General features: G+C 42.7%; 1 protein-coding gene across 3 annotated transcripts; it reads right to left on the bottom strand.

The window, feature by feature from the left end:
• Window positions 1–27604, bottom strand: VPS37B (VPS37B subunit of ESCRT-I; the record flags this gene model as incomplete). Of its 3 annotated transcripts, none has more annotated exons than XR_014214664.1 (5): window positions 1–278; window positions 317–4351; window positions 6855–6937; window positions 7863–8034; window positions 27500–27604. XR_014214664.1 is itself a non-coding variant. In XM_082203858.1 (4 exons), the coding sequence occupies 4 exons, from the start codon at window positions 27602–27604 to the stop codon at window positions 3857–3859; spliced, it is 855 nt and encodes a 284-aa protein (XP_082059984.1). In that variant the 3' UTR covers window positions 1–3856. The 3 variants fall into 3 exon arrangements, 1 of the variants encoding a protein (XP_082059984.1); XR_014214665.1 differs by having other exon boundaries at window positions 1–1429; window positions 1465–4351; XM_082203858.1 differs by having other exon boundaries at window positions 1–4351.
• Window positions 27605–27828: the final 224 nt, after the last annotated feature.

The raw sequence follows: 27828 nt of genomic DNA, 5'->3' as shown, positions 1-27828 counted from the left end.
AATCAGATCTTCAAAATGAAGTAGTGTTACAACCACGGAATGGCCTTCACAAACCACTATGGCACCCCAAAATGCATTCAAATGACTCATCTGAACAGGTTACAGACAACTTATTTGAAACACAAACCAATTATTCAAAGGCTGTTTCAGAAGCTTCAGTTTATGGCTCTGTCTAGGATTAAGTCAGGCGTCTTACTCATTCAGCCCCCTAAATCTTTTAGAACACAGAAGTGACTCAGAGAAGTCCTCCATGCGCCTCCGAGTACACAAGAAGCATCCTTTACAAGAAAAATTATGAACAGATGATTAAAGGAACCAACTTTTCAAATTCACCAACCCCCAAAGGTTCATATTCCACACACAATAAGCAGCACAGAAAATGAAAATGAAAAAGGGCAAAACACAAGTTACCATGCCCAAATAAGATTATAATAGATACAGAATTCAGCAAATACAGGTATACTTTTGTCACCATTTTTTTTTTAAAAAAGAGATCTTGTGTCATCCATGGAATACTAAAAGCTCATACCTGATTAGACCCTAGAAACCATTTTTCCTACATCAAGCTAGAATTTCACAATTCCCCAAGATTTACACAGTAGGACTGTCATACACCAAGATCAAAATCTTGGTCCTGGCAGAATTAGCCTCAGAGTCCCACAGCCAGATGGGAAGAGGATATCCTGTTCCAAGGCAAGCGTGAATGGCCTCTAACAGAAAAATGGCAGTTCAAGGACAGGCACAGATGCACACGGATTTCCCATGTTTCATCTTTTATCTTCCAACAGAAGATTATGGCTTGAAGAAAGAGGCTTCCAGGCTGAAAGGTTTTTGCATTTTGCTCTTTTAGCCAGCTTACCCAAAAGGGGCAGTGATCAGAAGAATGTAAATATGATACAATATAAAGTTTCTTATGGCGATTTTGTTTTGCAAGGCTGACAAAAAATTAGCTCCAGTCGTAACAAAAAGGGCACCAGTTACAGACTAGGATGGCATGGGGGGGGGGAGAAAAGTGGCAGAAAGAAAACTGGAGGGTGCATAACGAGGTCTAGATTGGCAACTGCTGCTTGGTTGGTTCGTTTTTAAGTAAGTGTTGAAGGGCATTATGCATTAACAGCAGGCCTTCTTGAGACTTCCAGTGTAAAACAGTTAAGGCAGGTTGCTAATGGATGTGCTGCTGCAACAGCTTCACACTTTCCTCCTTGCACTCTTGAGCTGTGAGAAATGCATGCTTTGTGAAAAGCTGATAGAAATGAAGAGTGTCCTACAGCAGCTTTAAGGAAGCTGCCTATGGATGGCAACTGTTTTACTTCCATATTCTTCACAGTCAAGATGCACAAAGCCGCAAATTAGTTTGAAGCATGTTTTCCTGCCACAAATTATTGAAGTCCAATGCAGATTCTCTCTCTCTCTCTCTCTCTCTCTCTCTCTCTCTCTCTCTCTCACACACACACACACACACACACACACACTAAAGTAGCTGTAGCTGTAAACATCAGTTTCTTCTTACTTCTACAGCCTATGTAATTTTTTTAGTGCATAGACACAAGTTTGGGGATCTTGCTCATCCACTTCAACAGCGTTCATAGCTAGAATTCCCACGGTCTATTTTCCTAGCTCGGTTAAGAGGGAGGAAATTGATCAAGATGGTATAATGCTATGAACTAACCCATGACTTTGCACTGCATCTGAATCTGGGCCCATGGTTTATTTCCCCCAGACAAACCACAAGCAGCAAACCAGAGAACAAATCTTGTTCCTGGCAAGCCATAAGGCCAAGTCTGAATGCAACCCAAACTCAACCATGGCTCAAGCTTATGGCAGGACACCAGCAGCAAGACTAGAGGAGGCGCTTCCTTTATGATGGCCAGTTTGAAAATCACACTCATTCCAGCTACCTTGAGATACACTATTCAATAGCATACAAGGCAATCCTGCTGACTACAAAGAAAGAGCAGCAGCAATTTAATCTGCATTTCGCTTCAACTAATTTCATAGCCCCGTATAGAACAAACTACTCCTGCAAAATGCTGCGCTGAAAGGCTTATGGGAAAACTGGTAACAGAAGCATTTGAGAGCAGAAGTAGCTACTCTGCTCTAACTACATTGTGTGTTAACTACTACTGTCTCTGTATTCAACCCTATACCTCTATCACACCTCAAAAGATTTTACTTTTTTCTCTCCATCGGCTTCTTAGTAAGCTTCTGCTAGTTTTATGCTGAGGAATGCAAGAGCATACAAAGACAGTAATCAGCAAGGTTATCTTGACCTGGGATGTGGATGAGTCCCCTGAAAAATTTAAGGCTCAGAACCATTTCCTACTAAATTCAGCAACAACTGTCCCTCTCCAAACACTCTTGAAACATTATTCATTTTATTCATTCATCCACGGTTATTAAAATGAGAGATCAGTCAAACACACCAATGAGCAATGATATGAAATTGGTGTGATAATCCCTCTACGATCTTTTACCCCCTGCTAGACTCTTGGAAGAAACTCCAATACAATGAAAAATTGCATTTAGCATATTTAGCTGTTATTCAGGGCTCTGTCACAGACCCATCTGATAGCAAGAGTGAGCCCTCAGAAGGACTAAAGCAACAATGAAATTTCAAGTCTCTGAAGCTGTCACATGACTGCAAAAGTTAATTAAATACAAAAATCTAACAGCCAAGATTCATTCAAGAGCAGTCAGTCTAGAAAAGTTTGTAAATGGAAGCAGGTCTTCAATTTTAAAAAACAAAAGGTTTGGAAGACTAGAGGGGCATGGAGGGAAGAGAAAGCTCTCTCCTGGCTCAATACGAAACAGATTCGAGGTTCTCCACTGGGGTGGGAGTTTTAGCTTAAGACCAAGATGTGATGAAAATATAAACTGATAGAACTAATTGCCCATCAGATTAGTTAGAAGTCATGACACACAAAAGTGTGTTTGACAGAATTTGCTCTCCACAATGCAAGAAGACAATACAGGTCAAAAGCCTTTTTAAGACGACCCTCTACCCTACATGCCACAATGAAGGAATTTGGGAGACAGACTGATGAAGAGAGAAGGGTGACAGCAAGCAGAATGGGGAGGTTGCAGAAGGTATCCAATGGAACAAAATACAAAATTTTGGATCTGGTCCAAAGATCCAACAAGAGGAGGAAAAACGGGTGTCCATTCACTACTTATTTTTTTAAATCCTGAGACTTTCTGGAGGTCATCACATTTAAAAAAAGTTGATCGATCCCTACCACACATTTTAAAAAGGCAATTTAGGGACCTACTTACACTGGCATCATCTCACTGAAATGAATGGGATTACTTCAGCATGGGAAGCACCTTGTCCCGCATTAGGTGCTAAAGCCTCAGTTAGCAAACACCGAGCACAACACAGAGTCAACAGGGTTGCTGGCTGGTCCATTTTACTGTGTTTTCATAGTCAGAATGTATATGCAACAGCTACCATTTAAAAGATCAGAACAGAGATTTTTTTTTTTTTGCAGAAATAGATTGAAGTTCTTCATGCGCAAATCAAGTAGAGAAAGAGACATGATCCCTTGGGAAGTCACAGTCATTCCACACTGACTTGAAATCTCTTAAGAGCTATGAAAGTTCCCACTTAATATGGAAACAATCAAATTTACAGTTCGGCTGCCCCACCACCCTTCTAAGCAAGTGTTTTATGCAGTTGTTGATTTAAAACAAAACAAAACATGGCAATGTTTTGCAGGATGCACTGATGCACAAGTTGTCAGCTATGATTTCTTGTGTGCAAAGTCTGGAGATTTGCCACTACTTAGGTTTAGTTTGTGGGAGATAAAGAGTAAAAAGTTCAGCACCAAAACACAAGAGTCAGGGCATGATGGCATCTTCACTGTAGGATAAAGCCAGGGTTTGGTGGGAGGCGAGGCGGTGGTCTTTGGGGCAACGCTGGTGGGTACTGTGGGGTAAACGGAGCTGAATATCCTGGAGGGAGCATTTGAGTAGTAGATGGAATTCCTGTTCGAGGGGGGAGCGGAGGGTATGGAACACCTGAATAGGGGAGGGCTGGTCCTGCATTCATTGCTGCTGTAAAGGGAGTCGGGAAGCGTCCTGCCGGGACTCCTGGCGCCAGGGGTGGCGGTGGAGGATTGCGGCGAGGCAGAACAGAAGGAGCAGCATTTGCCTCTGAAGTCTGAATTGCTGGTGGTGTCTCAGTGGCTCTCAGCTGAGGTGGCACCAGGGGAAGTCTTGGTCCCTTCAGCACCATCTCTTGGAGTTTTTCTATCTTTACGCGTCGCAAATGAGCCAGTTTCCTTTGGCTCTGATATTCATCAATGAAGGTGTCCAATGGAACTTCACCATCCAGAAATTTCTCAGCCATGTTCTGTTGCATACAACAAACAAACCATTAGGGGAGGGACACACTGCAGAAATACATTCCCTAATCAAAAAACATCAGGCTCCATCCATCACTGCATCTCTTTCTGCTAAAGAGGGAAGGAGAACCTGTGGGCCTCCAGATGTGGTTGGACTCCAGCTCCTATCAGCTGCAGCTAGTATGGCCAATGTCAAGGATGATGGAAATTGTAGTCCATAGTCATCTGGAGGTCCACAGGTGACCCATCCCTATGCAAAATGAAAGAATATAACTGTCTCAGCTTGCAGCAGCACAACCAATGAGCTGCGCTGCCAAGGCTCGATCCTTTACCTGGGAAGCCAGACAGTGGCTCAGTAGGGCCTATTGTAACCGGCAGGAACTTCCCGAGGTCTCAAGACAGAAATTGCTCTCAGCCCCACTATACAAGATTCTTAACTGCAGATACCAGGACTGAACCTGCTACCAATTACATGCAAAGCATGATGCTCTGCCACAGATCAGTAAGGCCTCTGAAACACTGAGCAGCTCTTTTTAAAACATTTACTGCACTTATATCCCAGCATTTTTTCTCCAAGGTGTACATGGTTCTCCTCTTCCTCCTTTAATCTCCACAACAACCCTGCCAGGAAGGTTAGGCTAAGAGGCAGTGTGTCACCAGCTCTTTTCAAGTACAGATCTGCATCCAAGCAGCATTATAAAAGCAATAATCACCTCCCTGTGGCTTTTGCCAGGAGGGTTAAGTTGGTGTTTCCCTGTCTGTTAGAGACAGGAATGTACCGTGACCTAATTTTCCAAATGGCCAGCCAAGTTGTGCAAAGGCCACGGGGTATGCTAACTGGGAACATATTAATAGGAATATGGATATTTTAAGTATACGGGCACATATGAAGCTGCTTTATACAGAGCCAGGCCAAATAGTCCACCCAGCTCAATACTGCCTACACTGACTCCCAGCCTCGCCTGGAGATACCAGGGAGATTAAGCCCCTAGGACCTTTCTTCACGCAAGGCAGGGGCTCTCCCACTGAACTATGCCAGAGAACACTCTTCCCCACTTCAAACTGGACACATGAAACAAGTTACACAGGTGGCATGAATATGGCGAGAGCATATGCTTACTGTATATACTGCAAATCTCCCCGGAAATTTATTATATAAATTTAATAAATAATGATACAAGTAATAAAGGAGAATGTTTTTCCCAGCAAAGAGCTAGAAGAACAGCCATGAGGGACAGTGGACTATCAGGGCACAGTCTGAAGCTGACTATTTTCCTCCCACTCCTCTTTCATCTTCAGGGGATTTTCTTTCCTGCAGAAGTTACTACTAGCTTTTCTTAAGGCTTCTGAGGCACTTGGAGGCACTGGAAACAGCCTGGGATCAAAGAGAACGAGGAAATTAACTTCTGCCCCCCACCTCCTCCCTTCCCTCTCTGATCTGAACCTCCAGACACTGTCCATATGTTTGCAACCATGACTACCAGAGTACTTTTTTGTTTTTAATATAAGATTCTCAAGACGATTTGCTTAAGAAATTTCGCACTGTTTTTCTGCCAAGAACCTGGCATTTAAGCCAACTTACATAATTGTGTTACATGCACCACACACAGAGCCTTGAAAACATGCAGCTATTTCTTTGCACAATGTGACTGATACAGCCAGGCTCTCTGCACTAACTCTGTAGTGCAGTGGCCAAGGAATTTGCTTGTTTTCAACCCTAAGCAGCTTAAAGCAAGGATAGAGTTTAAAGCAAGGAGGCTGCCATCTGTGGCAGTTATGTAGGCTCTGGACAATTTTTCCAATTCATTTTTTCCAGTAAAAATTTGCTACCCTACAGAAAGATTTAACTATCATTTAATAAAACAAAACTTTGAAACTACCAAGCTCACTTAATATAGGATTTTCAATTAGTACCCACCCATAGTAATGAATTTATGGAACAGAAAATCTTTTGTGAAATTTTTTTTGGAAAATGTTGTGCCCCACACCACTGATCTGCAGTGCTTGTGGCCTCCTGAACTACATTCAGATCACAGGCTGGTGGTGGACCAAGCAAGGTGGAAGGAACTGTCCAGCAGTGCCCAAAATTCAACTCACCAACAGAAGCACAATTTCTGTAAGTGCTCCGACAAGCTGCTCTGTCCTCCCAGCTAGATTTCCATGCCCATTTCCTGGCTAAATCTGAGGAGGAATAATGCCACATGCCCACTTCTACAAGGTCAAGCTGCAGCACAGAATCCTGGGTTCAGTAGGGCTCCAGCAAAACTCCTTATCATGAGACACCCTTCCCTACTTCCCAGTTGAGCCACTGCTCAAGCGGTCCTGTGAAAACAGTCATACTCAGGGAAATATTTAAGTTGGTGGGCTGTTAAAGTAATCTGTATTTTTCTGCAAGCTCTTTCAGTGGAAGTGATAAGCTTGCAAGATTGCATTGAAAACCCAGAGGGGAAAGAGGTCTTCCAATGCCAGAGGCATGTTGGCAACTTGATCTCCTAGGCTCTTTTCACTGACCTCAGTGTCTTCCTCAATTTTAGCCCCTTCTGTTTGAAGCAGTGCTAGAAGGGTCTCCAAGGAAGCATTGCTGGATTGTCGGTCTAAATGGAGCAAAAATCAGTAAGAGATATTAATCAAAGCAAAATTGCTAAATGAAATATTAAACTCCAGACATTTTAGGAAAATAATTCAAAAAATAAAAAATATCCCCAGTAATGGCTGATCTACCATATTTTTCGCCCCATAGGACGCACCGGCCCATAAGGCGCACCTAATTTTTTGGGGGGGAAATAAAGGGGGGGATTATTTCCCCCCCCCAGGCGCGGGGCTGGGGCAGGGGAAGCCCGAGCTTCCCCGGACCCCAGCCCCCAGAACAGGCAGCTCTCCACAAGCCGTGGGATCCCAGCGCCGGGCTCCCACCGCTTGCGGAGAGTTGCGCGAAGCTTGAAGCCTGGGCGCGCTGAGAGAGCTGGGCGCGCGGAGAGCTGCGTGAAGCCTGGAGAGTCCGAGAGCGATGGCGAAGTTGCGCGCAACCTTGCTATCGCTCCCGGAGCTTGCCGGGCTGGGGGGATAGCTTCCTGAAGCCTGGAGAGTGAGAGGGGTCGGTGTGCATCGACCCCTCTCGCTCTCCAGGCTTCAGCGAAAGCCTGCATTCCCCCATAGGACGCACACACATTTCCCCTTCATTTTTGGAAGGGAAAAAGTGCGTCCTATAGGGCAAAAAATATGGTAACTCATGGGTGGCTAACCTGCGGTTCTCCAGATGTTGGCCATGCTGGCTGAGCCTAATGGGATTTGCAGTTCAAAAACACCTGGGAAGTCACCAGTCAGCCATCCCTGATCTAACTGAATAAATGTGGCAGCCTCAGCTACTTACATTTCTACTGACCCTTAGACAGCAACACCCTGTATGCCTTTACACCAACCAACTTAGGAATGATAAGTATGGTTTGCCACAGAGTTCTACTGCATGCCCATTCTGCCAGACACTTCAAACAGGAAGATGCAGAAAGAAGGGTTCATTACCTAACTTCGTTTTCTTTATTTGATATGCTTCAAAGATAACCTGCAGTTCTTGATATTTTTGCGTCAATGCAGCCTTCAGGGCATCCAGCTTTGGCTGATACAAGAGATTGCCTTCTGCCAGACTGCGGTTGCTGGCAAGAGTCATGTCCTTGCTAAGCTGAACGTTTTGAGCCTGCAAAAGAGAGAAAGTGTTAAATGGGCAACATTTCTAAGGATTCTATTACTGACTAAACATAGTAGTCAACACCACATGCTAGATGTCTACTAGCAGGTATACTACCTAGTTGCAGCAAAGGAAAATATGGGACCAGCTAACATTGGCTCCTCCCCTTTCGGTGAGGGAAGGAGGGAGATGGGATGGCAGGATTTGGATGCGACAAAAGACTGCAGAGCAACACAGACAGTTGTGACCTAGAGGCAGCATTAGGCATTAAAATGAGGGGCCCCAGTGAAAACACACAGAACTGGTGTTAATTAGCAGGAGGAAAGGATGTGTTGCTATCGGATTTTCTGCCTCACATGAAAAAGCCTGTATGTGCAGCCTCATATCAGACTAGCCAGAAATGCCAACTCTCTAAAAATAAACCTGCCATTTTAATCTAGTGGCCGAGGGAGGGCAGAGAGAGAAGATAGTTTTACAAGAGAGGGGCTTGAAAAACCAAACACTACATGGAAAGTTGGCTTGGCAGAATCTCGCAAGAGATCTCTAATAAGATTTGTAGATCAAAGGGGAAATTGTAAGATCTGAACTCAGTCATTCAGCAGAAGTGAACAGCAGGATACTGTTTCCTCTAATGGGACAGGGAGGACAAGGCCCTGTTTCCTTGATTATACAAATCTGATAAAGAGCTCTTTATTGCTTTCAGGAGTTAGCATGCACATAAGCTGCGCTCAAAAAAGACTGGATATCTTCATTTGTTGCCTATATATGCTTCCTACATTTTAATGTACACTCGCACCCACACAATTTCTGTCAGTCATTCAAGGCAGCATAAAATTTAAAAAACTATATTACAATCTGATAGGTAACACAAATATGGGAAAGGAAGGAGAACATTAAGTAAGTCAGGTACCACCAAGCCTTGCACAAAATGGACTGTATCCAATTAAATTTACCCATAGTGAACTCACTGGAATTAATGGGGCCTGCTAGTCACACCCATCAATTCCAATCACCAGCACTGGATACAACCCAGTGTTACACAGATTTTACTTTCTTGCCCTTGTGATCTACCTCAGATCTTTTCAAACGGTGTCGCAACATGTTAGCGTGTCAGCCACAGTGTGTAGGTGTGTCTCGCTCCCCACGCTCCTCCCTGGGCTGGAAAGGGGTTAGTTTAACCTCTGGTTTGCTAATAAAACGGAATTACTGTGTCACAAAATGATGCATGTTTAAAAACTGTGTCACTGACATGAAAAGGACTGGGGTGTGCGTACACTCAGTGCTCTGCTGAATCATGCCACCAAACTGAAACACCATCCAAGATGTTAAATCACATAATGAATCACACCAAACTCCCATCTAATCCTATCCTGTTAAGAGGCCTCCTGGAGAAAAGGGGCTAATAGCTGCTGAAAGACCCATGGTGGTGAATTGGGAAATGGACAGCAGCTATTTGGCCACTGTGGGAAATAGAAGCTTAGTCAGGTGGGCCATTGATCTCATCAAGCCAGACTCTTCTGATGGCTCTCCTGAATGGGGTTTTGGGGGGATATTCCAAGTTTAATTATGCCTAGTCCACCAACATTCCTTAAACCCGAAGTTTAGGATCTACTTAAGCTAAGAAAAAAACGGAAAGTATATGATTTAGAGAGTGGATTTCTTCTTTTTATAAATTGTTTATATATGGCTCACTGCACGATTCCCTTCACTAATTCTTCTTATGTGACTTGCTCTTAATAATTATTTCCAATTCATCTGTCTACTATCTCTCCCATCTATTTTTATATCTAGAAGACATTATACACACTAACTCACTCATTCCCAACTAAATCTTTTCCATTATGCAAAAACCCCAAGCTAATGTCTGCTGACTCTGGACATTTAGCTTTCAGAAGCCAGTGTATAACTTATCACCTTAAATATTTCTATTAGACGCAATAAATATCTCTGTGCTCCCAACTGGTAGCACACATGCATTTGCAAATGAAGCAAATATAGGACTACTTTTCCACCCCATAAATTAACAAAGCTGAGTGTTCCTGCCAGCGGATTGCTTGTCACATGGGAGCAATAGCTAAAGCTTACTAGGTTTCTCCAACACAGTTACATCAAGAAGGGTAAAAGATGCTTTCCAAGACATTAAAAAGCATTACATTTCCCAAAATTATTTTTCTTAGAATAATTAAATATAAAATCATTATTTTAAAATGATTGTGCACTGAGTGTCAAATACACTAACAGTGGCACAGCCAAAGTAAAAAAATTATCAAGGACACCAGAGGACCTCAAATGAGAGGCAGCCAAACTTGAAATTAGAATTAAGGTCCCATCTGAACTAGATGTTTAAAGTAGTACTATATACTACTTTTGTTTTTTATTATTATTATTATTATTATTATTTTATTTATTAGATTTATACAGTGCTTTTTTCTGGGGGGACACAGGGGGATGCATACTCCTAAACATTTTGTAAATCTTTGTACTTTTGTCCATTTACTGTATTGATTTCTTCTGATTTGAAATAGTGATTTTCCTGAGTCGAAATAAGAATACCCCTAAACATTTTTAAAGGGGAAAAAAGCACTGGGTTTATATACCACCCTCAGAGCAGTTCCTGGCTTCCTGCCATGAAGAGTTGATAGGAGATTCCCTGTTCCCCTCATAGTTAGTTCCCAGAGTGGTTTAGCAATCAATCCCTCTTTCCAGGGAACTCGGTAAACTGTAGTATTGTGGGGGGAACAGGGGTCTCCTAGTAACTCTCAGCACCCTTAACAAACTACAGTTCCCAGGATTCATTAAGGAATGTCATGACTGTTTGAAAGTGGTGAAATATTGCTTTAAATGTATGGTGCAGATGGGACCTCAAACTGATGAGCAAGGAATACTCTCCCATAAAAGAGGTGATGCATGAATGACTACGATAAACTCCACCAAGCTAATGACTGATGTTAGGCAAGGAGAGGGGAATTATGTAATTGTCCTTTTTATTACTAGATTCTAAATAAGAGTCAATTATGAAACAGCAGTTGGGTTGCTTAGTTCATGAGCTTTTCCTACCTGCAACAGAGGAAGCAACTCATACTAGTTAAAGACTTTTTGTATCCTAAGGCACGTCCTACAAGTTCAGACACAGTGTGGTGGAACAGCCTGTCAAAAGGAAAGCAGGGATGCAATAAAGCAGATCTGCCCCATGCCGGCTCTGTTCCTCTCCAACCCGGCAATTTATAGCCCCAATCCCTGCATGTCCCACCCAATCTCATTATATTTATGCAGTTTCCAGCTCCTGTCAACATCACTAGCTGCTGCTTGCAGGAAAAAATGCTCAGCTTAACAACTTAAGGACACAAAGTAAGTTATGTGATGAATCTGATTAATGAGACAACTTCATGTGATTACCTGCCATTTTACGGTGCCTCAGCTCCATTTTAGGAGGCAGCTAGCTAGCAAGTAGCCAGTTTTAGCAGAATATGCCTGTGTCTTATTTTATTTTAAACAACCTGTAAGTACAAAGTGTTTCTCTTAAGTTGTACCACACATTAAGGGTCTGGAAAACTCAAGACTGTATGTTGGCCCATATATTACTGGGACAGGAGTTGTTGTCAAATTCTATTCCTATCTTCATCACATACAGACTTTGGGAATTCAGTTATGGCACCTAACTTCTAAGCCACAAATTATTGTGTTAGCAAGCACCCTACTCTTGCTCAGAATGATTCCAGTTTAATGTCTGGGGAAACTCTTGACCATGTGAACAAGGACAAGCATGACTATAAAAGATGTAAGATAAAAGATGTAAAATATACTTTAAGTAATATACACGAGAATGATCTCAGGTTGCGTTATCCTCAAGAAACCCATGCCATGACCATGGAATTCTGCGGCCAAGAGAAGTCAATCTTTGTCCGAACATCCCTTTGGAGGAGACCAGTAGCAAAACTTTATTATTTTTAGTTATACACATCCAGAAAAACTAGACAAACTAAAACTGGATTTTTTAGCTTTAACATGCTTATGTTAGTTCTCTCAAAGCTGATGTCTTGGCATGGCCTCAATGTCACTCTTCTTTCTCTTTGGCGATCACTCGTAGCCGAGTAAGATTGTCTTCCATAAACACAATTTTAACAATGAGTCCGTAAGTGACTGTGGAGGCCCATTCTGGATCCACACAACCGCAGTGGGGACATTGGTTTCCGGGAGTTGATCACGGTGTGGATTTGCCAAGCGTGCCTTCCTCTTAGCACGTTTCTGCCTTGCATCCTGAGTTCGAGTGTCTTCAAAGCCCATGACACCTTTGGTAAAGGCTGTTCTCCAACTGGAGCGCTTGCAGGCCAGTGTATCCCAGTTGTCAGTGTTTATACTACATTTTTTTAGATTTGCCTTGAGACAGTCTTTAAACCTCTTTTGTTGACCACCAGCATTATGCTTTCCATTTTTAAGTTTGGAATAGAATAGTTTCTTTGGAAGACGATCATCTGGCATCCGCACAACATGACCAGTCCAACGAAGTTGATGTTGAAGAATCATTGCTTTGACACTAGTGATCTTTGCTTCTTCCAGTACATTGTCTTCCCAAGTAGGAGGAGTTGGAGATGGCATTTATAAGTGGTCCATGTTTCACAAGCATATAGTAACGTTGGTAGTACAATAGCTTTGTAAACAAGCATTTTGGTTTCCCTGTGAATGTCCTGGTCCTCAAACATGCTGCATTTCAATCAGGAAAAAGCCACACTCGCAGAGCTCAGGCGATGCTGGATTTCGGCATCAATGTGGGCTCTTGTGGAAAGATAACTGCCTAGGGAGGAGAAGTGATTGATATTTTCCAACGCTACACCATTGAGTTGGATTTGTGGCGCTGCAGAGGGGTTATTTTGTACTTGTTGGTGCAGCACTTTGGTTTTTTGGGATGTTGAGTGATAGGCCAAGCTTTTCGTAAGCTTCTGCAAAGATATTTAGGATGGTTTGGGGTCATCCTCTGAGCGTGCACACGCTACATTGTCATCAGCACACCGAAGCTTTATGACGGTAACCCTACTCTTTGCCTGCTCAGATTGAAGAGCTTTCCACGGAAGGCCTCAATGTCACTAGGCACAGAATGGCAACTGCTGTCTATTTCTGCTCCTACAAATTCCCTTTTCTTTCTCCTAGAACTAAATAACTTTTTACCACCTATGAACTCTTTGTCAAGCGCTGCATATTAAAACACCTTTAACATTAAAAACACCTTTAACACTTAAAGAGCTTTTCAGACTTGAAGTGCTTTCTCACTTCCCCCAAACCCAACCAGTTCTGCTAATAAGAATCACTTGTTGGCTAACTCACCAAGGCCTGAAGCTTCAATGTTCTACCCATATGAAGCTTAGCTTATATATCCATTTGTTATAAAGCTCTTTTGCAAGGTAAAATCACAGAAAGCAAAGCTTCCAAGATAATGTGCAGGGGCATTTATATAAGCAACTCAAAAACCAGTGGAGAATAAGCCGTGGGCCCACTTACAGCATCACAACACCCAACTGCGCCCTCTGTCACAGCAATTCATGTTCTATTTACATAGCGCTATTACTAAATGATCAGAAATAAACCACACAGCCTCAGTAATCTTTACAGCAACGAATATGTTTAATGTCCACATTTCTGCAGGAAAATCAAAGAAATTTTTTTTAAAACCCACATATATACTGTACAGACAATATAATATAGCTAAGCCTCATGGGAGCTGGAGTCTAACCTCACCCCAGTCCCTGCCAGACACAGAGCAGAGAAATGTGCATCCCTCCCAGCCACCTTTTAGTGACATCGCATTGAAGAATTTCATAACCACCATAAGAAACGGCTCTATTTAAGAACACACAAAGCTCTCTCTGATTTTCCTTTCTCAATGGCAAACACACAAAAAAACCTTTAAAAGCAAAGGAGTCTAATACACATTCAGTCATATGAACCTATCCAAAGTCATAGTAGCGTGATATGGCCACAGTTGAACAATTTCTCTTGGCAGCCCTTAATTTTACAAGGCTTGATGAAAATTACTTCGCCACTTTCATTTCCCCACTTTGCTTTCGAATATTGTAAAAGCCACAAACCAGAGCCACTTTGATATATATGGACTTTCAGGTCCCTATAAACCCAAAATTATGAACTGTGACCAGCATCCTCGATTAATTTTGTGGGCTTTGAGAGTTATTTGCATTTTTCAATATTCAGCAGAGATTGATGTGGACTAATGCTGCAAATCATTGTTGTTCTGAGCTGCAGTTAACAGTAACATGAGATACAATAATAATAATAACAACTATTATTTATACGCCACCCATCGGGCTGGGTTTCCCCAGCTACTCTGGGCAGCTCACAGCATATATTAGAACATACTAAAACATCAAACACTAAAACCTTCCCAGTACAGGACTGTCTTCAGATGTCTTCTAAAAGTCAGATATTTGTTTATTTCCTTGACATTTGAAGGGAGTGTGTTCCACAGGGAGGGTGCCACTACCAAGAAGGCCCTCTGCCTGCTTCCCTGTAACTTCGCTAATTGCAGTGAAGGAGCCAGCAGAAGACCCTTGGAGAACCTCAGTGTCTGGGCTGAACAATGAGGGAGGATACTGGTATACTGGGCTGAGGCCGTTTAGGGCTTTAAAGGTCAGTACCAACACTTTGAATTCTGCTCAGAAATGCACTGGGAGCCAATGAAGATCCTTTAGGACTGGTGTTATATGGTCCTGGTGGTCACTCCCAGTCATCAGTCTAGCTGCCGCAGTCTGGATTAGTTATAGTTTTCAGGTCACCTTCAAAGGTAGCCCCAGGTAGTACAAGCGGGAGATAACCAGAGCATGCACCACTCTGGCAAGACAGTCTGTGGGCAGATAGGGTCTCAGCTGGCATACCAGACGGAGCTGATAGACAGCTGCCCAGGACACAGAATTGACCTGCGCCTCCATGGATAGCTGTGAGTCCAAAATGACTCCCAGGCTGTGCACCTGGTACTTCAGAGGCACAGTTACCCCATTAAGGACCAGGGAGTCCCCCCAGCTGCCCACCCCATCCCCCTAATACAGTACTTCTGTCTTATCAAGATTCAACCTCAATCTGTTAGCTGCCATCCATCCTCCTACCACCCCCAGACACTCACACAGGACATTCACCACCTTCACTGATTCTGATTTAAAAGAGAGGTAGAGCTGGGTATCATCTGCATACTGGTGAATGCCCATTCCAAACCCCCTGATGATCTCTCCCAGTGGCTCCTTATAGATGTTTAAAAGCATGGGGAGAGGATGGAGCCCGGAGGCACCACACAAGTGAGAGCCCAGGGATCTGAACACTCATCCCCTAACACCACTTTCTGGACATGACCCTGGAGGAAGGAGCAGAACCACTAAATAACAATGCCCCCAGCTCCGAATTCCTCTAGATGGTCCATAAGGATGTCATGATTAAGTGTGTCAAAGGCCACTGAGAGATCCAGCAGGACCAGGAAACAGCTTTCACCTAGGTGTGCGGCCTGCCAGAAATCATCAACCAGTGCGACCAAGGCAGTTTCAGTCCCATGATGAGGCCTGAATCAAAATTGGTGTGCCTGGAGTTGTTCAGTGACCACCTGCTCAATCACCGTGTCCAAGAATGGAAGATTTGAGACTGGGCAATAGTTGGCCATATTGACGGGTCCAAAGACGGTTTTTTAAGAAGCGGTTTAATAACTGCTTCTTTAAACAGGTGTGGGAAGACTCCCTCACAGAGGGAGGCATTCGCCACCCCACGGAGCCCATTGCCCAGCCCTTCCCAGCTCACTTTTATGAGCCAGGATGGGCAAGGATCAAAGAGACAGGTGGTCAGTTTCACTCATCCAAGCAGCCTGTCCACATCCTCAGAGGTAACAGAAGGAAACCTGACTATTTCAGTGTCTATAAAAGGAAGCCAAATCCATTTTTATAAAGAATGAGATTCAAGGAATTACAACAAAATGTTGGCTGGGGACATCTTTACATTCAACTAAAAATATGAAGACAAAAAAAGGAGGACTGAAATGGAACTATTTCAAATTCAGTTTTTTTAAAAGAGGCTGACATCATTCAATTTACACTGATTAGCTAAGAATACTTACCACCTGCTTTGCAAATGGAAGTGAAAGTTAAATGGATAAGACTCCTTGGAATATTAGCAATGCAATGGATTCAAAATCAAACTTCCAAATGGTATCATAAGCAAATTCCCTCTGGATCTTTCCAGACAGAAGAGGGAACATTCTCCTCATTTATGGCCCCATTAATTTTATGCTGGAACTCTGGTAACATCCACATCATGACTGAGGGAAAGATTAAGCACACCAGAAGCAACAATCTGGATTCAAGCCAAATTGGAAACTAACTACAAGCCACGTCACACGTGCCAAGAAAAGGGGTAATTCAATAAGAAAGGGAATACAATCAAACCTCGGTTGTCGAATGTACGGTAATCTGTTCTGGAAGATCATTCGACTTCCGAAACGTTCAACAACTGAGGCACACCTTCCAACTGGTTGCAAGAGCTTCTTGTACTCAAGCGGAAGCTGCGTCAGACGTTTGGGTTCCGAAAAACGTTCAAAAACCGGAGCATTTACTTCCAGCTTTTGGGCATTAAGGAGCCGAAATGTTCAAAAATGGAGCCGTTCAAGAACCAAGGTTTGACTGTTTTTGGTGGAAAGGTAAAATTCTTCAAAAGCACACCTTTCTGTCAAGGAAGCAAGCCAGCCCAACAGAAACAAACTAGCCTTGTACTAATAATAGTTCCTTATAATCTGCCAACAAGGCAGGAAAACAGAACAAACTCCTGAGATAAGAACAAGACCAGATTTCAAAACAGACTGGATTCTAATTATATAAGCAGTACTTTGGATCAAAGATAGGAAGGTGCGGCGTGCAAAACCCAACAAGCTCAATTTTTAAACTGAACTACTGGTTCAGAAAGAAGGCTGACCAGTAGGCCTAAAGTGGACAGGACAGGTTAACACAGGCACAACAGAGACTCAAACTGCAGGTGAACGTGGGCCATGAAAACCCCAGTTGGATCTTCCTGTTTTGCAATGGTTGCTCATGCCCTGCCTGTATCAATGTGGACTGGAGCAAAGCACTTAGCGTCAGAGTGCAAAGTCCAGCTGAGGTACTGACACTAATCCCATTTCCATTCTCACATTTGGGTGTGTACGTATATAGAGAGCTGCAGATGGGCTTGCACTCGTTTGCTTCAGAACTGTGTGATTCTCTTATTAAACAGATTAGGAAAACTGGCTCATTTCTTCTCCCCTCTTAGAAAATCTTAAGAGTTATTCAGAGGGCTTAAACAAAAGTGCTTCAACAGCAGGCCTAGACTTATTTTAGAGTAGGGTAGGAGTTTGGGTATTTTCACTGTAGGTTATGATTAAGTAATAACCCTATTAGCAAGCAGCTGCCATCTGGAGCTCTGACCTTCCCCTCTCCTGCAAGAATATGCTTTATTTTGTGTTTTGAAGCATATTTGGAGAAGGGGAAAAACTGATGTATGTAAAAACAACAAGTTTCCTACCACAAAATTATCAGATAACTACAAAATAGTGATTCATACGCAGGATTTGCCAAGCTGAGTTGTGGGAAACAATGCTGGCCCACAAGGAACTATACTAAGGGTACAACTAGAAATACCTTCTGAAATGTGATATCTGAATGAGACTAATCCCAACTGCTCATCACAATCTGGCAAACCAAGTTATAATCATAACCTTGCTTTGGGAGAAGCTACAGAAAGGAATTCTGTCAACGTTTCCATAAGAATTAAAAAGAATAGTAACAAAGGAGTCTTTCAACTACTCTCAACTTTTTACCAGGATAGCAGCTGCTTAATGTTAATCTTGATTTTTAATTTCAGAGATCCTTCTCTCCTGCCCCAATACTAGAACTGCACATTTAGTTCACATACTTCCACATAACAGTAAAAAACAAAAACGCAGCTGGATACAATCCCAGAAAACATTAACTACTACTCTGATGGATATGTTTTTAGTCAACCAAATCAGAGGTTTTTGTGCACATGGACCTTTTGGAATACTTCCTTCACTGCTGCCACATCTGTTTCTAGATCAAGCAGAAGAGGCACAGTCTTGCCCTTCAATGTGCTCCAAGGCTTTGACCCTCTTCTCTTTCCTCTTCTGTGAGGATGCCTCCCTGCCCATGACCATTACTCCTCTAGAACCACCACCTTCAGCCATTGAAAGTCTCCTATTCCCTTAAAGAGTTGCACCTTTTCTCCATTACTGATCCTGATTGCCTGGAATTGACTCCCACTTGTGTGATGACACTTCTCACTTGCTTTTCCCCTTCCCCACAAGCTTCTCTATCAACCCTCTGGTTCAATCCCCAGTTCCCATGCCCTACTACAACCAAACCTTAGCACAGGTACCTGTTAACAGGCACCATATATTTACTATTTGTTTTTATTGCTTTGTTCTATTTATCAATCATTCTGATAATTTAATTGATGGGTGGTATAATGTACTCTTCCTGTTTACCCCTGCCTCCCATCTCATCATTTCTGTTATGTTAATTTTTATATTGTAAGCTCCTCAGGGTATCGACCTGTGCACATCTAATTGTGCACTCTATCACTGAAGAGAATGGATTGCAGCATGAACTCCCCTTCTCCAACTTCACAAAAAGAAACAGTAGGAAATACTTCCTGTTTTAGGAAAGATTGTGGTGGGATGTGTGGGTTTCTTCTCATTATTAGACAGTATGTGTGCTTGTATGTGCACAGTATGTGCACTTACCTTCAGCTGGTATGTATGACCTAAGGTGGGTCAATAACATTTCATGTTCTGTTTTTGTAAGTCCAGGAGTTGGGTAGAAGATGGAATTTCAGTAGGTACCGTTTCTTGACTCTGCACAAGAACTACTATGAGTACATTTCCTTTTCATCTGGTCATGCAAGAGGAGTGGGGAACCTGCAGCCTTTCACTTAATTTCATGCAGGGAGAAGAAACCGGGGGGGACGGGGACTCCCCTAGCAAGTAATAATTTCAGATCTCTGAGAAGAGGAATCTACTGTTCCCACAGTGCAAACTTAGAGAGATAAAGGGGTGGTCCCTCCCGCTGCCTACATGTGATCCAGATCAACCTAGGGGGAATGCAGCCCTCAACAGAAAAGGGGGTCCTCACCTCTGTCCTAGAGACAAAGCAGGAAGGGGGACAAATATAATTAAAAATTAGTGGGTAAAGCATTGAAAGGTTTTCTGGTCAGTAAAGGTTGGAGATCTAACAGGACTGCAGAAGAATCAAAGGACAATTTTCTGCAATGCTGCTATTTAATGACCCATAGTGTCCTTGCCTTGACTGCAAACAGAGCACATCCTGGTATCCCTCTTCCCTCCCTAACCCAGACATTTTTTGTTCTCTATATAACAAGGAAGTGACCTCTGTTTACAAAGCGCAGAGGGAGAAGCCCTATTACGTAAGACAGGCGGCTCAGATTCTATTGTACCAAGTTATTTTAAGGTGGTGTATGTTTTTATCTAAAAGCCCCTTTGAAGCAGCACTCGGTGAGTCCAAAAAGCTTCCTAGAAATATGGAGTAGGAATTCTTCCACAGGAATTCCACCTGTCCCCTAACGTGAATCATTTGGAGTAGGTTCATGTTACTGCAGGAATAAAATCAATACCATGACTATTGTTTGTCAAAAGTCCAACCCATTTGCAAGATTCTGAGACACAACTATCACCTTGAGGAGTAAAAAGCCCATCGTAAACTTGAATGTGGAACCAATTTTACATGTATTACACAGCTTCAAATTAGCGGCAAACCCAACAAAATACTGAAATTCAAAGCAATATTCAGAACACATGGCTGGAAAAATCCATGATAAAGTTGAAACAAAGGAAGCAAAAATATATCTGCATCATTGTAATCCAACACTCACGTGGGTCTTGATTCTTAGTAGGTTAAGCATAGGATTGCACTGTATATCTAACAGAAGAGAACTGGGCCTGTTCACTGAGGCTAGGTACAGTAATGTTTCACACTTATGCAACTGATCATCGAGATCAATTTTAAAAGTTACATTTTGTGATTTAAAATAATCTTGCTGAGCTATTTTTCAAGGGAAGAAATACAGCAGATATTAGATATACAGCAAAGAATCCTCTGGTACCTTTAAGACTAGAAAGTTATAAGCTTTCACAGACTAAAGTCTGATATGTCAGATGCAGCAGATTAACATTTTCCCCACCCTCCCCAACAGGATATGGTTTCAAAATTTTCTGCCCTTTTCCCAGCGCTCAAGCTTACTACAGGTCCAGCAGCTTCCATTTTGGCCACCCAGCAAACATTTTACCCAGGACCTCCTCTGAATTCCCTCCCGTTTCAGAGTGTTTATTGTGCTAGTTTGCAGGTACACGCATAACCCTTGTGGTGCCCTCAAAGATCATCAGATTGCTTCCTAATTTTTCATAGACTAATGCCAACCCCTTCTGATGCATGAAGAAATATTACATGCATACACAAAACATTACCCTGTCTGCACACATTTTAAAAATCAGTTGGCAAATATTCTGTGTATCTTATTTAGTTCAAGACCACAAAAGCTTGTGCCACAATAAGATGCCAAAGGGCATGCTTTCATATGCCCAGTTTTATTGCTCCCCCCCCCCATTACTGCCTTGTGTTGGTGCAAAACTAAGCCTTTGCAGTATCACCCCAAACTGCCCCTAATGTCCTATTCTGGATAATCTCACTAAAACTGTGCAATGAGACTGTATTATTATGCCAGGGTGACATAAGTTTATATCTTGTAGACATAGGCTTTTCCTAATTGATGACCACAAGAGAGAAGAGAAAGCCTGTAGTTATAGGCATGTTTAATTAGTAGCCTTAAAACCTAATTTAATGTCTGCAAAAGAGAACATGACCACATTCATAGTTGAGATGAGGAACAGCACTATGGAGCCAAGGACTTCAGGCATCTATTAACTTGTTTCTTCTTCTTTTGACATCTGTCTGCAAGTACACAAGGGACTGTCCATTAAAGCCCTACCAAATTTACCATCCCTAAATCTTTCAGGGATTCAGTCAAGAACACAATATAGCAATTACAATTAAAATCTTGGAAGAATGATGAACAAATATTGACCACAAAGTCAAACTCCCTTAACAAAATTCAAAACAGCCAATGAAACTAAGACAAAGATATACCAGTAAAAACAAACAAACCATCAGGTAAAAGCCTTTTTAAGCTTCCATATTTTCACTAGTCACCTAAAATAATCAGTGAGAATACAGCTACTGGTAAGCACAGAGTACTCATGCCGGGGGGGGGGGGGAGACACCTAGTCATTTCAGATTCAAGGGCTAAGCATAGGTCTAAATATCTTAAGATAGTAATCAGAATGACAGCTCAAGATCAGTGTGGAAGTACCGTACCAAAGGAACGGAGGAAAGCTTGGATGCTGCTGAGAACAGGGGAAAATTGAACAACAAAAAGCCACATCATCCAAACGCCTCCACACAAAACTCAGAATTCCATAACCACTAGTATAGCTTGAGAAAGAGACTCCACATGAAGTACACCTACTGATTTCATTTCACATGCACATATTCATTTGCTGAGAAGTCACACAACCCCACAAACACTCCAAATGGCATCTCTGATGCTTGCTAAGCAACAAAGTAAGAAAACCTATCAAGTCTATTCAGCACACGGAACTAGGAACCTGCCTTATACAGAGTCAAATAATTGGTCCATTTGCTCCAAAGTGTCTACCCAGACAGGCAATGACCTTCCAGACAAGAGTCTTTCCCAGCGCTCCCTGAGGATGCAACCACATTACAACCCTATTATGCAAAAGACATAATAGCACAAGAGACCTTTTGGACACACACTTTAGAACAGCAAATCAAAAGAGGTACAAGCTGTTTTAACACAAAATTATTACTGAAGACGTTCCACGATAACCATGGTAACTAGTTCTGGGCATTTCCCATTACAATGGTGGAAAGGACAATTTACTATCACTTGAGCATCTTTGGTTGCAGAAATGCTTTCCCTCAGAAGTTAGAAGGACTGGAAATTAAAGCTTTGTTTCATCTAATCTATTACCCAAGGCTGGACATTTCTCAGATGCTTCGCTTTTCATGCCCCTAAAAATCTAATGCTAGTATCTAGGAATTCAGAATATCTATATTTAATCTACCTAGGCAAGGTTGACATTCGTAACATTTCAAGTTGGTTCCTAGGCAAACTAATCAAATATTTTTCTTGCCCAATCTTCGACACTGAGTGAATGGTATTCATACAATGACTTTCACTGGTTAAGAGCCAGTGAAATTTGCAAGAAAAGGCTGCACTGTAGAGTACCTCTACTCAGGACTCCAGTGAGCCATGCCTTTTGGGGGGGGGGTCATCTTTTCAACAATGCCTTCTAGTTTTCCTCCTCCCTCTGACAGGCATCTGCATTCTATAGCCACTAACATGCTCACTATATTCTTTTTAAGGTTCCCCCCTTAAATAATTTTTTTGGCTCTGAAAACCTTGAGGTAGCCCAAAGCCTGCCAATCCCTTCTTTCTGTGCATGGATGGTGCTGTTTTGGCTGTACAAAGATCCACACTGAGAGAATGAATGCTTTGCTGTATATAGAGGAATACCAGCTTACCATTAGTATGCTAGTATATAGAAGAATGGGACGCGGGTGGCGCTGTGGGCTAAAGCCTCAGCGCCTAGGGCTTGCCGATCGAAAGGTCGGCGGTTCGAATCCCCGCGGCGGGGTGCGCTCCCGCTGCTCGGTCCCAGTGCCTGCCAACCTAGCAGTTCGAAAGCACCCCCGGGGGCAAGTAGATAAATAGGTACCGCTTACCAGCGGGAAGGTAAACGGCGTTCCGTGTGCGGCTCTGGCTCGCCAGAGCAGCGTTGTCACGCTGGCCACGTGACCCGGAAGTGTCTCCGGACAGCGCTGGCCCCCGGCCAATAGATGTGAGATGGGCGCACAAACCCCAGAGTCTGTCAAGACTGGCCCGTTCGGGCAGGGGTACCTTTACCTTTACCTTTATATAGAAGAATACTATTACCAGCTTACAATACAAAGCAAGAGCATCAGGCAACATACATGACTTCTCACTTAATCTAAGGCACACTTACTTGAGAGCGAGTCCTACTTGAACTCAGTAGGGCTCACTTCTAAGTGAACACAGTCCAGCTGAAAAGGACATTATATTATAAGCTAGCCTTTGAAAATAAACAAGTTATGGAATAAACTTTAGCCCACACTGTCTAAAGCTACTACCTGCTTCCCCACCACCAAAAAAAAACACATTATCTTTTCAAGATGTCAGACAATACAAGACAAGAAGCACCTGAGTGCTTGCATTCCTTATGATTTTTCACTTGTTGCTTCTTAGGGCATTTCACTCCCATTTCTATTACTATTTGCATTTATTTATTTATTTTAAAAAACCATTTATATACCTCTCTGTCATTAAAATATATCAGCAGTTTACAACAATATAAAAACAAAACCACTAAAATCATAAAAAGTGGCAAACAAAAATAAATTAAAAACAAGCATCAATAAACCATTGTGGCAGATATATGCCTTCAAACGGCAGAAAGCAGAAAAGGACAGTGGATAAATCAGCCGGGAAGGGAGGTGGGAACTTGCAGAACATGCCTGATCGCTTAAGCATGGTTAGGGAACATCACAGTTGTGCTGGACCTACACAGATAGTATTTTGGAAGGTTCTTTTGACCAGAACACATAGAAACATCAAGTTACATGTATGTATACACACAGAGAGGATCAGCCCAAGCAGATTCACTAAACAGGACAGCTCATGCAGCGGAAGGATAATATACATCTATTCTATGAGGAATACACACAACATGCAAAAGGAAGAGCAAGTTTGCAATTAAGACACTTTTATTTCAGACTTGTATAAAATAAAAGTAATAGGCAATGAAGAGTTCATGCAAGATTCATATCTAGGTCTGATTTGACAGTCAACTTTCTCCACAACCCTTCATTTATGCTGGGGCTGTTTGGTTCTCATTTTGATAAATATTAACCCCAGGAGCCTCTGCATCTGCAGAGCAGGAAGTGATGCCTTGATTTGCAGGTGGACCTTACACCTCTGCCACACTTAGTAAGGACCATTTTCTTCCGCCACCAATGCAAAAACAGTCATGCAAAAATATTGTAGAGTAATCAAACTACAGTACAAAGGCACAGCCCTCTGAAAACTAGGTTTGCTTCACCCAGTTCAGTCTCTGCAGACATCTAAACTTTAAAATGTATAGGGGGTTCTTCATTCCTGAAATAGACATGGCTGTTTTATTTATATTTTACTGACTTTATGAAATGTAAGCCTCCTTGTATTGGCTATTCCTAAAGAGGTGGCAGATAAATGAATTTATACATAACTTATGCAGACCCTCTCAATACTTGGGCTCTTTGCTTTTTTCATGTTTGCCTTAACTGAGAACTACGAACAGATCTTAGTTTCATTCAACTGCAAGTTCCCTTATAGCCTTGAAAACAAGAGGAGTATTATCAAAAAGCTGGATACAATCTTAGTTACAGTGAGCATTTCTATAGCTTAGCACAATGACTTTTCAGACCTGTGGCCTCCCCACTCCCCCCCCCCCCCCACATAGGCTGGCTTTTGGGTTCTGTACTAGCGGTTACCAAGGAGTGACTGGAAACTAGAGATCCTCCCTCCATTTATAAATTCCAGACAACAAAAGAGCACAGAGAGAAGCAGCAAAGATTTCTGAGGATTCAAAAGCCCTTTATTTGACAAATGACTACATTACCCAGATCCCAGAAACCAAATCAAGTGAGGAGTGGGTGGGAGGAAGGAAAAAGTTGACACTACATTTATGAGCCTCAAAACTGCAAAACAAATGGAAAGAAAGTGAGGTGTGGATCTGGTTAATTAGCAAAGCTTATATTTGCTAAATTAAACAGAAGAGAAAAGAGATAAACTGTTTTTCTAATCTCCAAGGGAGTTTGCTTTTACAAAGGACAAATAGCTAGATTAACTTAAACTGAAGAAATTTCTTCAATGCATTTCCTTGTGTTTGGAAGTCCAGGACGCTGGTTATGTAGTCAACTCAAAAAGCAATGAAGAACTGCTTTTGTTCCTAGACAAAATGGGGAGGGTCCAGCACTCAATTCATAGAGAAGCAAAGAGGGCTCATGATATTCCCCTTAGTTACAATTATTACTGGAGTGGAGTGGTATGATTTAGCCAGAAGTGAGAGAGTCAAAAGGAATGGGCTTGTGAATCTTACCTTCTCCCTACCTTTCTCTCATCTTCCTGGAGAAGAGGGGGCAGAGAAGAGAGAGCTATTATCTGTCACTGAAGCGAACTGAAATTAACAATGAAGTCAAACTACCCCCATGGGGTAAAATTACCTTACGGTAAAATTACCTTTTAAGATAGTGCCCTTTATCTCAAATACATTACAACTCCAGAAGGCCATAATATGTGCTTTCATTTTTTCATAACCAATCAGGTTCTACAGGACAAGAAAACACAGGTGGGGTAGCTCTCATTATGAAGTTTTCTATTAGGGTATGTCAGACCCACAAAGGGGAAGGAAGGAGAGAACACTTCTTTATCAATTCATTAGCTAAATGAGGAGTTTAAAGGCAGAGTCAGGCAGTGGAGGAGGGCAGGCTTCCATGTATGTTTTAATTCCTATTTTATTTCCGTGTATCAGAAGGCAGTTGCCTAGGCAGCTGCAAAGTCTCAGCTTCTCTCTCACCTACCTCCACAACACCACATAATTCTGAACCACTCTCTTCTCTGCTCCCTAATCACTCATAGACAGACACCTCTCACCCACCAAACAGATTCTAATCTTGCGCTAGAAAGACAGCTGCAAGGCCTGATCCAACTCATGTGAGGAGATTAGTCATACTTAAAGCGGAAGGGTCATTCTGAAAATGGAGTTCACTAAACAGGGACACACCTGCCCCTTACAGTTTGCAGTACTGTATCTCTCAATGGGGCAGGAGAAAAGGTCAACACACAGTTGAAGAGACCCCTAAAAGAAAAATTGCCCAGATCTCAACACACAGTCCCAAACATTTCAACAACAAGAAAGGAGGAGTATTAATTCAGCATTAAAGGTTGGAGAAGGACAATGAGGAAGGCTAGCTAAGTTTCATGACCACCCGCACATCCCAATGGCAAGACAGCAAATAGTTTGGGAGAAAAAAAGGCAGATCTAAAATGGATAAGGGTGCCCTAATCTATGTCTCTACCCAATCTACCCCTAACCTCAATCCCTAAAACCATACAACACAATGGGGCTGGACAGGAAAAAGAACACCTAAGCACTGATTTCCCAGACAACAAAAACAAAAAAGTTCAGTTGTAGATCATAAGACTCAATCTCAGAGTCGTGGGTTCAAGCCCCAGTTTGAGCAAAAGATTCCTACATTGCAAGGGATTTCATACAATGCTATGATTCTATGAAATGGGGGCAATTAAGACTAAGGTCCCTTCACCACCAACATGAAGAGCAGGGGACTGCAGATGCCATAGATGCATAATCTTCCTTCTTTTGCCATCAATTTTTCATTGGTCTAAACTAGTATGAACACTACACACAGGGAAGTCAGCCCCACTTAACTTGATGTGACTCAACCAGAGTCAATACAAACAGAACACTGAGCAACTCAATATATTTATTGTTGGATTATGTTGTTGGAGTGACCTTAGCCTAGCATAGAGGCAACCCTGTGGATCCTTCCTTGGGAGTCAATCCCATAGCCCTACTTCCAAGTAACCACATACATGATCAAACTGCAAGCATATTAAACAGCATTTGGGCTCCGCTGTTCACTTTGTAAACAGGTTTGTGCTTTATCGACATTAAACATACCTTCTTCCCCCTCCTGTTAACAAAAGCAAACTAAAAACGCCTAAAGCCCAGAAGAACATCAAGGATTGCTTGGTATGGTTTTGTTTAATGAACTTCCTATGAGGCTTCTGAGCAGAGAAGCAACTACCGCAGCACCTTTACATCACAAGGATGGTAAACAGCAGCAATAAATATTAAGTGCCAAGATACTCGTGGCTAATATACTAAGCATTCCGCGTCAATACGGCAAACTTATTTTATTTGCTTACAGAATTTACACGCCGCCCCGTTTTCACAAAGTTTTTTGGACGACTTTGCGCTAAGTTGTGCGTGTGTGTTTTATATTATTAAAACAAACAAAAACAAAAAAAAACTTATTCAGAGGAAAACCTTAAAGCCTGAAGTTACAGGGATCCAGCAAAAATGAACACCAACCGCACCCTTAAAGTAAACACATAAGATTTTAACGCCGGTGTTGAAAGCGGGGGGGAGTGAATTTTAAATTAAATGAATCTACTGGCGAGGAGAGGGAGACAGACCCCCCCCGACCCGCCGGTTTCCAAGGCAACGTGACAGGGCTGGCGCCCCCCGCTCTCTCCCCGCCAGCCCGCCTACCTCCTCCATCTCTCTGGCCATGCTCTGGAGCTGCTCCTCGTCGTCCAGCAGCTCGTTCAGCTGGTGAAGGCTCAGGCCCTCCAGCCGCCTCACGTCCACCGCCATGGCGAGGAAGCCAGCTCTCCTCTCCGCTCGCCTCCCTCAGCCAAATCTCCGCTCGCCCGCCCGCTCGCCCGCCCGACTCCTGCGGCGGAGGCTGTTCCCGCCCCTCCCGCCGCCGCCGCCTGGCGCTCCACCGGAAGTGCTGCGGCCGCTCTTCCCTCGTCTCCTCTCCTCCCTCCGGGTTTCTCTCGACGCCAGAGGGAGGGGGAGGAGTGTGACGTCACCTG

This window comes from Podarcis vaucheri (assembly GCF_965113315.1).
Source record: "Podarcis vaucheri genome assembly, chromosome: 16".
Taxonomy (NCBI): domain Eukaryota; kingdom Metazoa; phylum Chordata; class Lepidosauria; order Squamata; family Lacertidae; genus Podarcis; species Podarcis vaucheri.
Note: the sequence above shows the minus strand (reverse complement) of the source record. Positions and strands in the feature narration are given on the sequence as shown.